The sequence below is a fragment of the Notolepis coatsorum genome (genome assembly GCF_963971535.1).
Source record: "Notolepis coatsorum genome assembly, chromosome: 10".
Taxonomy (NCBI): Eukaryota; Metazoa; Chordata; class Actinopteri; order Aulopiformes; family Paralepididae; genus Notolepis; species Notolepis coatsorum.
The window spans coordinates 116,273,164-116,287,823 of NC_140174.1; the positions used below are offsets into that span (position 1 = coordinate 116,273,164).

A 14,660-nucleotide genomic window follows, 5' to 3' on the forward strand; every position below is an offset into this window, starting at 1 on the left:
GTATTTATTGTATGCATCAAACACGGCACTTTAATTACAGCGTATTCTGAGGGCCATTGTGTGCCGACAATAGCTTGCCAACCTCTTAGTCGAATGCAAAAAATAAAAAATTATTTATTATTATTATTCTTTCCAAAACCAAAGAGGCCTAGAAGCGTGGCTAACGCTAATGGCGCGCATACCAGCGAGGCTAACTGCCTAAGAAAACAGGCACAGAGGCACTGAAAGAGGATTTCACCCGTCTAATGAACACACTAGACTAGACAAATATAGAGAGATGTACCAGTGGACCAATTGCATGCTTTTGCAGAGGACAAGGAGCCTTCAGTCGACTCCTTCAGACATTAACCCTTTATCTGCCAGGGATTATTCTCAGGGTTTGTACACCTTTTCCAAGGCAAAATGCAAGCACTTTTCAAGCATTTTCAAGGTGCATTTTCAAGATTTTCCAGCATCTTATGTGGCTGTGGTAAATTAAATATTTACTCAAAATGATTATTTCACTTCTTCCATCACATTAAATCAGATGTTATTGTGCTATAAACAACCAAAATTATGTAGACTTGGCATCATATATAAACTGGCTGAGCCGATGTGTTATGCAGTATATCTGTATGTCGTGTATGTCATAAATGTCATGATGAATTGAACATGGGGGACCCTGATGTAAACAAGACGAAAGTATTTCTCTGGTCTGCATCTCCTTAACAATTGTGTGTATTGAGCCATACTGTATTGTACCCATTCTGCAATCTGTTAATAAAGTTTTCAATCAATCAATCAAACGTGACGAGCCAGGCCAATTTTAGCATGTTAATTTATGGAATATGCAATCTAACAGCTAACGTGAACTTTACAGTAAATTACATGGATAATAATGTTAAGGTAGTTAGTTCATTCCTGTAGGTAAACAATAACTCAAATAATCACCAGATAAAACTTCAATTTCAATCAAATATTTACTGAAAATTTGCTAAATAAGAGAACAGACTTTGAGGTAGGCAGGCACTCAGCCCCTTGAGCCTTATGTATGTATACAAAATTTATATTTCATTTTCATTTATAGGCTACTGCCTATGAATTTGAGAGCCTAATGATGGCCTACCTAGTACCTACAGGAATGAACTAACTACCTTAACATTATTATCCATGTAATTTACTGTAAAGTTCACGTTAGCTGTTAGATTGCATATTCCATAAATTAACATGCTAAATTTGGCCTGGCTCGTCACGTTTGATTGATTGAAAACGTTATTAACAGATTGCAGAATGGGTACAATACAGTACGTCTTGTTTACATCAGGGTCCCCCATTTTTTATTCATAATAACATACATGACATACACGTATACAGTACGTTACTGCGTTCCAGACTACAACTGCCCCACACCAGTTCCACACCAGTCTCCGTAAATGTTCTGTTATAAAAATTAAATACACAACAAGTTTTTATGTTTTGAAATACATGGAAGGGAATTAGCTAACGTTAGGCTAGGCTACATGCTGCCTATTTCAAAACACTGCGGTGAAAAACAGAGTCCGGTAAACACGAGTTTGTAATTCCAATAGTGTATTCTGCCTGTTACTTGACTATTTCGATTATTGAAGTGGTATTTTTATAACGAACATTTACAGAGACAGGTGTGGAGCACTTGTAGTCTCGAACTTAGTAGTACCTGGCGAGCCAGGCCAAGTCACGTTAACAACATCCATGGCTCATGGGCTCACCTTTCATGTGGCTCGAAAGTCCTTTCTGCACATGGCTACTCTGGGATGTTCTCCTCTTTTTAACCATGAATTATATTTTATATCTCCAAGCCAGAGCTCATAAAACGGCAGCCTCCCGGCATGTTGGCCACACACACACACACACACGCGCGCTGTTCTCAGATGGCACAGGTAAAAAAAACACTACGGGGCAAGCCCAGCCAAATTTCATTTAGCGTGAAAGGCAAACGCAATTAGGCTCGCTCGAGTCGCTCCGACTTATTTTATTTCTTTATCTAAAAACCAAACTATTCAGTCAGATAGCAATTTATTATGAAGGTATAAAGTGCAATTACAATTTCAATAACTTTCCAGCACTTTATACACAATTCAAGCACATTTAAAACCTTGAAAACAACACATTGAAATACAAGCATTTTCAAGGATTTCCAGCACCCGTACGAACCCTGTATTCTGATCTTAATCCACTGTCTGCCAGCACTGTAAGTCTATGGAGATGTTCCCCTTCTTTGCAGGGCTATAACTTTTTAAATTGTATTGCTAAATTGACATTACTATGGCCCATTCAACGTCAAGTATCTATCGTTTAGGATGTAGCAACGTTCTACTTTTTCATTCACATATTCATAATAAATACGGTCTAAAGTATAAATATGTTTTTATCGTTTTCTGCAGCATTCTGCAGAACGTGATTTATAGCCATAAATACATATATTACATCATCAAATGTAGTTTGATACCGATTGACGTCAGATTAAAATGTTCAATTGTACAAGGTCCTAAACGTCATGCCTCATCATCTGCTGGTGACCGGAGGGGGGGGGGGGGGGGGTTTATAAGTCCGTGGCCGGCGTTAAATCATTTATGTAGTATGGGCGACACATAGATCACAGCAGTTTATATGGATCATAATAAGCAAACAAGCTGAAACTTACCGCAGCTTCCTCTGACCGTTGGGTGGTCAGCGTGGAGCAGGAAGTTCGCGATTATGGGATGTTGATATATGCGATCCATTTCCAGGTTGTATAATAATATATACGTCCAAATCATGTTGTTTATAGAGTTATTGGCAACGGATCGCTATCCAGTGTGTCGAGCTTGAGTCCCGCGAGCGATAGCGAGTGGCCGGACCGAATATGGATGAGCACCACTTCCTGCCTCTCATTTGCTGTTTGGGCGATCCGCCGATCGGCCACCAGATGGCGCTCTTGAACCGTTGGAGAGTTGAGAGGAGATCAACAGGAGATCTCAAGTCTCCGTGGGTGAAATATGATTGACATGACAGATTTTTGAAATATTGATCTCAAAGACGCCTTACGGCGTCATTGGCAGATTACGCATGGCGGAGAATGACGTGGTAACACGTCATTGGCAAATAAAGGGTTAAGCACCCCCCACAGCCCAAATGGAATGATAAAATAAAAAAAATTATACTATCAAAGTCGACTATCCAAATCTTTAGTCGGGGACTAAAACTACACTACCCAGTTAACACCTGCCCGCCGACAACAGAAGTCCAACCATTTTTCTGTGTGTTTATATCTCACAGGGTCGAAAAAACCTCAATGTTGTTGCCATAAAATACAACGTATATTGTTTCTTTACCTTTCTGCGAACGTCTAGAAAAAATACGTGTTGCAATCCGGTGAAAAATGCCAGAGCTATAGACATTATACAAAAGTAACTGTACTTACAGTAGATCTCATTCACGGTCTTTGCTGCCCTCTAACGGGCGCCTGGTGATACTAAATCCAGATTGAACTCTGCCATTGGAAAGAGGAGATTTGGCCCGATTCATAGATGTATGACTTGGCCATAATAATATAGGCTTGATATTCTATAATCATATTTCAAATTGCATGTGTCCAGATGTAAAAATTCAGTACTGTATCTACAAAATGCCCTGTAAATCATCTGCCCTTTATTAATTTGCTTAGATTTTTAGTACACATGATCTCAAGAAGGTGCTGAATGAGCTCAGTGGCTTCTGGTCAATGTTAGCATGGTGTTATTCACAGTCAAAGATGGAAGAAAAATTATTATATTTATATTCTCCTTTGGTTAATTACAATTTACTCAAGCATAGTAACAGACACACTATTTCTGACACTGGGAATACATTCCCTGAGCTCCATAGATGTCCCTAGAAGAACATGCCAATGGACCTTGTAGAAGTGGAGCAATCTTCCATTTACTTGGGTAAGTACTTTTAGGCGAAGTTTCTGAAAATATGGCTCGGGCTTAACTCTTTGATGGCCAAACACGTAATATTATGCGTTTCACCGCCAACGCTTGAGCGCCAAAAACATAATAATACGTTTTTAGATCCTTTGATCTTTTTCCTTTGATCCCCATTCTAAACGTTCATCCGGATCACTCTAGGTCAGCGGTTCCCAAACTGTGGTGCGTGCACCCCTTGTGGTGCGCGAGAGCCCTCTTGGGGGTGCGTGACATGAAAAGGCTAATGGCTGTGCTATGGTGTTATTTTACTAATAAATATAACTAAGATACATTATTTCAAATGGGGATTTTCACTGTGTAAATCATGAAATTTACTAAACGTTTCAATAAAAAACGCACGTTTTAATAATAATAATAATAAAAAAAAAATCCAAAATGCACTTTACTTCCTGCCAAAAGGCCATAGGCGCACGACCGGGACGTTATTATTGTGGCAGCGTATATTAATCGTATGTTATTAGTGTGTTTCCACACTTCATGCGTTCTTGGAGATGAAACTAAGTTGTCATGGGTAAACCTGTAAACAGCCTAATAACAGAACACCTCAACCAACTCACTGAGCAGCTACGGACATATTTCCCACCTATGGATGCATCTCAGACGTGGATTCAACCCATTTGAAGTTTCCCACAACTGTCACTACAACCGCAGCAACAGCTGATCGGCCATCTGATGGAGCTGCTGCTGCTGCAGTTCAAACGAAAGCCACTTGTGGACTTTTGGACCGAGGCAATGACAGCATACCTGGCAAAGCAAGCCGTGCGGATTGTAATGCCCTTCGCCAAAACCTATTTATTGTGAGGCTGGATTCTCTGCTCACAGCATTGAAGACAAAATATCGCCAGACTGCATGATGTTGAGAAGGACTTGCGTATTCAACTGTCTTCAAGCCAAATCACCAAACTTTGCAGAGCTTTGTGCACAGATGCAGGCCCATCCGTCGCATTAAGCCGTTAGACGAGGGCAAAGTGCTGCGAAGTGCGCTCGAGTGCGTGACGGCCCACCCGGTTAACGAGAGTAAGTAATTAACCATCAATATTATTATTGCTACCATGTTCGTGCTGGTTTTAATATATTCATTTACAATTAAACACAGGTAGAACATGACTCCACATAACAGAGAAAACAACATAAACCCAAGCAAAACCAATCGCAATGATTAATCTCAGGCACTGGGAATAATCCTGTCTTTCTCTCTCTCTCCCTTCCACTCCCTCTCTGCCCCCTCGCTCTCTCTTTCTGCAGCCCACTGCACTTGAAAATCCATGAAAATGCGTTTTGTTTTAGTTTTTTGGCCAATCTGTTTCTGAGCCTATGCCAGTAATTCTCATTTTGTTCTTTCGTGTGGTGAAGTATTTTATTTGTTGCAATTTGAGTAAAATGACTGGTGTTACCTACATTTTCGTTAATAACTGCTGTTTATTGATATAGCTGGTTAATTGTTGTGCGAAGATACTGTTTAATTCGTAACATTATTATTCTCCCAATTTTTGTGAACGTGAGAGCTCATAGGCCTACTGCACTTTTGGTATGTGTTCTTAACTTCTTATTGGATTAAACCTGATGCCTTTAGTGTGCCTATGAATAGACTGTTGTATTTTTTATGTAGGGCATTGGGGGTGCATCAGCTAGGTCGGGAGGTGACAGGAAAGTTTGGGAACCGCTGCTCTAGGTGTCCCTGGCTCGTGTGCCTACATTGGAATTGCAATGCCGATCAATCTCACCAGGTGACAGTATCGCCTACCTTTTGAACTCTGATAGAAAGGGATTAGTAGAGACAATGTCTGAACTGGACTGTCAAGACTCGCTCTGAGGGGAAGGAGGTCTTGCAGAGCAATTGCTAGGAAATCTGCTCGCCTAATGAGTAATCGCGATCGCCGATGGGATCATTGGAATTATTCTTTTTGGAGTACCTTCTGGCTAAGGTAAAGTATATTCTATGTCTATTTTACCGAACCTGAAACATGTTTCTGTAATGATCACAGTGTCTTATTTTACCGGACCTAAACCAAGCTTCTTCTAACGATCAGGTTTCCGGGGTAAGACTACTACCACCCCCCCCCCCCCCCCCCCCTTGATGATTTCGTGAAGGCACATATGTACAGGGTATATATACACCTTTGATTTGGGAGTATTTGGGGTTTCAGGGGATCAACCAGAACGATTTGGGCTTATTCAGGGTTCTTACACCTTTTCCAAAGCAAAATTCAAGCACTTTTCAAGCTTTTTCAAGGTGCATTTTCAAGCTTTTCCAGCATCTTATGCGGTTGTGGTAAATTAAATATTTACTCAATTATAATTTTACTTTTTCCATCACATTAAATCAGATGTTATTGTGCTATAAACAACCAAAATTATGTAGACATGGCATCCTATATGTGACCGCGACCAGTGCTTTAGCCCACATGTCTATATTTTCATTTTCCAGATTTTTCCAGATTGTGAAAGTACAGAATGTAAGCTTTCAAATGATGTGTCATACTTTGAAATCTGAGAATGTTTTGAATATCATATATTCATTTAAATCTTGTAAAGCAGTCTGTTGTCTAGATTACTCAAGGGGAGAAAATGCCTCTTAAAGATGTTCACATTTCAGCTAGTTTGGGGGGGGGGGGGGAGCGTGGACAACTACCCTCACCTGAATGCGTCCATTGTTAACGTTAATGACTCTCTCTGTGTGAATGCCTTTACCTGGCTCAGTGAATCTGAATCCCAACACGCAGCTCTATTCAGATGCTAAAATAAACCCAGCCCCCACCTCTCCTCTGTGGAGAGAGGACAAACTGTTTCAAACCAGCCTTTTTTAAATACAGAATTCTTACAATTAGAGTTATTATATCTGTTCGCTGTTATACTAAATATGTTCTTCAACTCTCGAACTGTATTTATATAAAAAAAAAAAAAAAATTGTAGGCATCATCACCAGACCTGGCTGAGCCAATATGAAACAATCACTCAAATAATCACCAGATAAAACTTCAATTTCAATCAAATATTTACTGAAAATGTGCAAAATAAGAGAACAGTCTTTGAGGTAGGCAGGCAATCAGCTCATTGAGCCTTAAAATGTATACAAAATCAAATCAACCTAGGATTTTTATATAACCCCCCACAGTGGTGTGTTCAGTTGGTACGTCCCAGCAGGGACCAGGATGTAAGCTATATGATGCCCATGTTATTGGTTGCAATACAGACGCACAGTTAGTTGACGCACATTCTAGTCTCCTCCTCTCTTGTTATTTCACACAAACAGCTACCCCTAGTAGCTGCCTGGATTCTTATGTTGCCGACATATCCTACAGAACATTCCTTAAAATAGAAAGAATTGATTTGCTTGTTAGCCATGTTGATCACAGCGAAACCACAGCTCCGATGCATAATGGCGTTAGCTAAACGAAACTTGTTTGAAGGTAAATTGGCTTTCAGTGTGTCAGAGCAAGCACACTCAAGTTGTGCAGACTGGACGCTCTGACCGAAGAGTCAGTTTATCAGAGCGGAGCAGTGAATTTATTAACTCACCTTAACACCGGTTCCCCCGGAACCCCGTTGCGTGCCACCACCCACTTCAATGACAGACCTCTCATATTTGCAAACGCATAAACTATATCTTAAATTATGTGTCCAATATGGCCGTCGCTTATCAATGACTTGTTTGCAGTCATTAGTTTTTTGAAAGTTTCAGGAAAATATAAAGATTCTGTGATAATCGCCCTTTAGTGGAATACACAAAACACGTCGTCATTTTTCGGCCTATTTATGAATCGTTTTCAAATAAACGCTCGATTATCGATAGTATATGTGTACTTATGCACGCTATATAAGCAGGCTGTAAAATCGATTATCTTATTTCCTGATCGCACACACACACACACATATGGGACACGCTGATATATAGGTGAAAAAAGCTCTGATTATCCCAAGACTGGTAAAATAGATTCCTTACCTCAGATCAGATGTTCTCCAAAAAGATTATTCCAATTCCTGATCGCCATTCCAAATATCGATCGCGTTTATTGATCCAACGCTGGGTACTCGAAACACATATTCTCCGCTGTTCTGATGGTCCACAATGAATCCGATCGGCTGGAGTTACATGCCTGAGAAGTAAAATGTGGAAGCCGGATTTTTTTTCTACATCCGACCATCCGGAGAGACGATAGGGGGGCGGTATTTTCCCAATGGAGCTCAGAGAGAGTTCCAGTGGTAACGTGAGGCTAGATTGATGAAATATGAATGGAAATCGCTAATAAAAAAAATAACGATTAAAAACTAGATCTCTCGTCGGGTGGCACTCAACGGTTGGCATGAACTAACGAGATGTCTCGTCCGTGGCACTCAAAGTGTTAATATACTGTGTCGCTTGTCGTTGTCAACATGAACAATAAACATAGCCGTCTGTGGCAACGCTAGCTCACTAGCTTGCTAACATCTTAAAAAATGTATTAAGAAGCTTGCTAACGTTAGCTCGCTAATGTTACTGGGATTAAAGCAAGCTTTCAGGAGGGGCAGGGGGTGCCGTTGGCGGGGCGGGCACGCGAGTGGCGAAACTCGAGAGAGGACCCCCCCCCCCCCTTTTTACGTGAAAAGCAATCTCCGAAATTTTCTTTCTTTCTTTTATAGATTATTTGATTTCTAAAAACCTAACTATTCAGTCAGATAGCGATTTATTATGAAAGTATATACAGTGCAATTACAATTTCAATAACTTTCCAGCACTTTATACACGATTCAAGCACTTTTCAAACCTTGAAAACACCACATTGAAATACAAGCATTTTCAAGGATGTCCAGCACCCGTACGAACCCTGCTTATTGCATATAACGCGTCTTATCTCGCGATCTATGGAAAAAGACTGGATTATTTTGGAAATGGGCGATTAATAAACTACAAACTACAGTGTGTAGAAACAAACTCTTTTTTACATGTTGGACTAGAAATAGTGTCTGTCAAATGAGCCATACTATTGTCAACATAGCTATAATATACAATATCTCCGCAAAGATCGTGAAATATCGTGAAAATGGTCAAGAAAAGCTGGCACTAGCCAGTAAAGATGGGGAAAGGGCGTGGATCTCAATGAGTTAAGAGGTTAAGTGAATCCAAATAATATGTAACGTTAATATCATCTCTGTGAGGGAATCTGTCAAAGTTGTATTTGAGATTCACAGCTTTCGTGCGTCACGGTGGCCCTCGAGATGCAACCTATAGAGTACTATTGTGCAGAGTAATGACATCTCGGAGACTGGAGAACAGATGGTCAAATCGCACAACTTGCCCCAGAATCATCATTATCGCGGGGAACCCTGGAATAGTCATCAAAGGCCAATATCATAATAATCTGACCACCAATATAGACCCATCAGGCCCTTGTGTGTGTGTGTGTGCATCTCTGTGTGTGTGTGTGTCTGTGTGTCTCTGTGTGTGTGTGTCTCTGTGTGTGTGTGTGTCTGTGTGTCTCTGTGTGTGTGTGTCTCTGTGTGTGCGTGCGTCTCTGTGTGCGTGTGCGTCTCTGTGCGTCTCTGTGTGTGCGTGCGTCTCTGTGCGTCTGTGTGTGCGTCTCTGTGTGTGTGCTTCTCTGTGTGTGTGTGCGTCTCCGTGTGTGCGTGCGTCTCTGTGCGTCTGTGTGTGCGTCTCTGTGTGTGTGCGCCTCTGTGCGTCTCTGTGTGTGTGCGCCTCTGTGCGTCTCTGTGTGTGTGCGCCTCTGTGCGTCTCTGTGTGTGTCTGTGCGCGTGCGTCTGTGTGTGTGTGCGCGCATGCGTGTCTCTGTGTGTGCGTGCGTCTGTGTGTGTGTGTGCGTCTCTGTGTGTGTGCTTCTTTGTGCGTCTGTGCGCCTCTGTGCGTCTCTGTGTGTGCGCGCGCACGTGTGCGTCTCTGTGTGTGCGCGCGTGTGTCTCTGTGTGTGCGTGCGTGTGTCTCTGTGTGTGTGTGTGTCTCTGTGTATGTGTGTGTCTCTGTGTGCGTGTGCGTCTCTGTGTGTGTCTGTGCGTGTGCGTCTCTGTGTGTGCGCGCGCACGTGTGTCTCTGTGTGTGTGTGTGTCTCTGTGTGTGTGTGTGTCTCTGTGTGTGTGTGTGTCTCTGTGTGCGTGTGCGTCTCTGTGTGTGTCTGTGCGTGTGCGTCTCTGTGTGTGCGCGCGCACGTGTGTCTCTGTGTGTGCGTGCGTGTGTCTCTGTGTGTGCGTGCGTGTGTCTCTGTGTGTGTGTCTCGGTGTGTGTGTCTCTGTGTGTGCGTGCGTGTGTCTCTGTGTGTGTGTGTGTCTCGGTGTGTGTGTCTCTGTGTGTGTGTGTGTGTCTCGGTGTGTGCGTGCGTGTGTCTCTGTGTGTGCGTGCGTGTGTCTCTGTGTGTGTGTGTGTGTGTCTCTGTGTGTGTGTGCGTGTGTCTCTGTGTGTGTGTGTGTGTGTCTCTGTGTGTGTGTGTGTGTGTCTCTGTGTGTGTGTGCGTGTGTCTCTGTGTGTGTGTGTGTGTGTCTCTGTGTGTCTCTGTGTGTGTCTCTGTGTGTGTGTCTCTGTGTGTGTGTGTGTCTCTGTGTGTGTGTGTGTCTCTGTGTGTGTCTCTGTGCGTGTGTGTGTCTCTGTGTGTGCGTGTGTGTGTCTCTGTGTGTGTCTCTGTGTGTGCGTGTGTGTGTCTCTGTGCGTGTGTGTGTCTCTGTGTGTGTGTGTGTGTGTCTCTGTGTGTGTGTGTCTCTGTGCGTGTGTGTGTCTCTGTGTGCGTGTGTCTCTGTGTGTGTGTGTGTGTGTCTCTGTGTGTGTGTGTGTCTCTGTGTGTGCGTGCGTGTGTCTCTGTGTGTGCGTGCGTGTGTCTCTGTGTGTGTGTGTGTCTCTGTGTGTGTGTGTGTCTCTGTGTGTGTGTGTGTCTCTGTGTGTGTGTGTGTCTCTGTGTGTGTGTGTGTGTGTCTCTGTGTGTGTGTGTGTCTCTGTGTGTGTGTGTGTGTGTCTCTGTGTGTGTGTGTGTCTCTGTGTGTGTGTGTGTCTCTGTGCGTGTGTGTGTCTCTGTGTGTGTGTGTGTGCGTCTCACCTGTACTCCGGGGCTGACGGGGGTGAGCGGGTACATCTGTGGGAAGCAGACGGTCTGACCGTACACGGTGGGCGGCTGCTGGACCATGATGGAGGGGCTGGGCTGGCCCTGGGGCCTCGGGGGCGTGGGCGTGTTGGCCGGCTTGGGCTGCAGACGGGACACACGCACAAGGTCAAAGGTCAAGGGTCTGTACGGCACGTTTTAAAAAAACTACCCAGGTGTCCCAATACAATACGTATTGGGCTAGATCCACAAAGAATGGATTGCACGGTGCTAGTTGCACCCTTACTTACAATCAGTGATGGGAATAACGGCATTACTAACTGCGTTAGTTTTTTCAGTAACGCAGTTACCGTTACTGCCAAAAAATGCGGCGCGTTACTGTATGATTGAAGCTGTTTTTTTCATCAGACAGATCTTTGCGCAGAGAGCCATACTGTTGTTCTCAGCCAACCTCAGCGCGATTGGCTGAGGTTGAGTAAAATGTCATGGTAAGCCAATCAGAGGTAGAGGTGGGCGGGTGCCTCCAGAGTCTGACACACAGCGAGTCAGCGACAACACAAGAGAGTTCAGTCAAAGTGAGACCGCGGGTCAGTGTACGTTTTGACAGTTTGTTTGGCGAGCCCAAATAATCCAAAACGAATCCAACGAACACAAGCGAGCAGTCAATGACAGACTGTCCATGAGCGTTTTTTGTTCACTCTTGTGTTAGTTGTGTTGCAGCGCAGGGCACTGCAGTAGTGGAGGCTCTACTCTGCTGACAGTGTTGCACTTCCTGGTTTAATAGCACAGTCTTCAGGTGCTCAGAGTCAGATATATATATATATCTGTATGTCATGCATGTCTTAAATGTCATGAATAGATTTGTTTAGATGATTAGATTACCATTTATCTTTGTCATATTTTTTGGATTGCGATTTTAATTTGATTGCCTATATTTATGGCTTTCTTCTATTACCCTACACATACCTGTACCTCCCCTCCCCCATGCTGCCCGAATTTCCCCAAGGGGATAAATAAAGGAAATGATCTTATCTTATTTAAACAAGGTGCAGTTACATCTCACGGCCACAGGGTGCCAATGTTCCATTAACTCTCAGCTTTAACGCTCAATGTTAAAGGAAAACGCCAACATTTTGGGAAATTAGCTTATTTGCCATCTTCCCTGGAGTTAGACAAGAAGATACATACCTTTGTTGTCTCTGTGCGTGCGTTAGGCTAAGGGAACGCCCGCTCCGTTAGCTTAGCTTCATCACTGGAAGTGGGTCAGACCTGTACCCTGAAGATCCCTACAGTCACGAAATACAACTCCAAAACATTCCTGTAATCATGTTGTGACCCGTGTATTTACCACCTGGAGAAATAAAAAATTATTGAATTAGACAATTACGTTTTCTAAGCAAATATACTCTGTTTTGCCGAACCACTCCTCTCGGGGGGCAGTCAGTGATTTCACGCATTAGGGATGGGTACCGAATTCGGTACTTTTAAAAGGTACCTACCGAAACACGTCGGTACTACCGAGTATCGATTCACGTGAGATCCGCCGGTGCCAACTTTCGGTACAATGTGCAAAAAAAAATTCAGATGACGTCACGTTTTGTTGACCGCAAAAACGAAACCGCACGTTTAACACTTTGATTGCCCAACCCAAGTTTTCTCGGGTTTACCCCCCGCGGGTTGAATGCCCATCACGAGAATATTCGTTTTTTCTCGTTGTGACGTACCTGGGTACGTGGGTTGGTCATTACCATTATTACTGTATTTATGACACCTTCTGAACATCAGGTTAGTATATTTAATGTGTTATGTTTTGTATGTGATGTGTGTGTGTGTGTGAACATGAGAGCTAATGCTGTCTCTTTTCTCTCCCTGTCAGGTGCTGCCCATTCCTACTGAAGAGTGCTGATTGCCTAATGAATGACAGCTGATGGCAATCACCTCGAGAGGGATGGGTAGCCAAATACCTGACAGCACACACACGTCGGGGCGCCTCATTCTGTCAATTGCCAGTGACCAGAGAAGAGTGAGGTTGCCATTGCTTGCCACTGTGGTGGAATTGATACTGTGCTTAGCTGCTGCTTCGGGTGGACTAAAGTACTAGTATATGTATATAGATATTGTTGGCCTCTGCGCCACTCCTCCATTGGAGTAAGTATCCTCTTGTTGGCTTTAGGCCTAAATCCCACTGAGTGTGGAATAGTACCTTTGGTACCTTTGCTGTTTTTTTTTCCCCAGTACCAACCTCTGGCTGGTTGGTGAGTGTCCGTGGGCGCTTATCTAGTTTACTTTATTATTATACTTACCTTGTTTGTTCTCCCCTTACCCTTCTCCCTGTTTGTTAATTGTTGTGATTATTATATTTACCTTGTTTGTTCTCCCCTTACCCTTCTCCCTGCTTGTTAATTGTTTGTGGGTTGTTTTTTCCCTTTGCTACATATTCATATATCAAGTGGAGGTTTGAATTCCTGCCACAGGATAATAAATATAATTTACTATTTTTGGAACAACGTCTTGTGTTTATTATTACCTACCTGCCCAGGACTATTTTGAAAGCATTTACTGAGAGAGGCTGTTTCTGTTCATGTACAGCCTGCTCCAGATACTATTCGGTGCGGTCGTTAGACCTTCGTACATGACACTCGTTTTTACTAGCGATCTGAATTCATATTTCATCAACCGAGTCTACCGTTGGTAAATCAGCCACTCCAGGCGCTCAGATGTGAAAAAAGCGCATTTTACTTCTCACGCATGTGACCGGAGTCGATCAGCTTCATTCTGGACCCTCAGAGCAGCGGGGATTATGTGTTTTACAGTATACGCGGTGGATCAATAAAAGGATCGATTTTCAGAATAGCGATCAGGAATTGGAATAATCCATTTGGATACCATCTGATCTCAGGTAAGGAATCTATTTTACCAGTATTAGGATAATCAGACCCGTTTTCACGGAGATATAAGCTTTCCCCCTATAATGTGATATGGCTGTTTGACTGTAAAAGCGATCAGGAACTGAGAGAATCGATTTTCAGCGCGCGGCACCATCGTGCACACATACACATATACTATCGATAATCTAGCGTTTATTTGAAAACGATTCATAAATAGGCCGAAAAAAGACAACGTTCGTTAACACGAACCTAAACTAACGTTACATCTAACCTAAAGTTAGTTTAGGTTCGTGTTAACGTTAGATAATGTACAAAATAAACGTATTTCCTCTGCTTTAGACGTCGCTCTTTTATTTTGAAATCCCCCGACAGAAAGTTAGCCTAGTTATCTGCTTGAGTGTCCGGTTGTTGGTTTTCGTTAGCTACAGTAGCAGCATATCAACACCAGCCATGGGAATACTGTTTTCTAAATTGGGGAGGCTTTTAATAGTCAAGGTAAGAGGATTTTAAGTCATGGTATCCATAAACATCAATCGGTTCGGATCCTTTGAATGAAATGAGAATGTAAACAAATACGGCGTCACGTTAGTAAGTATCACTGTGTTGCGTGAAATCACTGACTGCGCCCCGAGAGGAGTGGTTCGGCAAAAAATTGTTCAGAGTATATTTGCTTAGAAAACGTAATTATCTAATTCAATTATTTTTTATTTCTCCAGGTGGTAAATACACAGGTCACAACATGTTTACAGGAACGTTTTGGAGTTGTATTTAGAGTGTATTTCGTGACT

The 14,660-nt window shown here is 42.8% G+C and overlaps 1 protein-coding gene across 1 annotated transcript in view; it reads right to left on the bottom strand.

Moving 5' to 3' along the window:
* The window catches only part of atxn2 (ataxin 2), a 250,745-nt gene that overhangs the window by 40,784 nt on the left and 195,301 nt on the right, over positions 1-14,660 (bottom strand). The window contains exon 18 of the mRNA XM_084323938.1: positions 10,982-11,128. Coding sequence (XP_084180064.1) covers positions 10,982-11,128 — 147 coding nt within the window. The remainder of the gene's footprint in view (positions 1-10,981; positions 11,129-14,660) is intronic.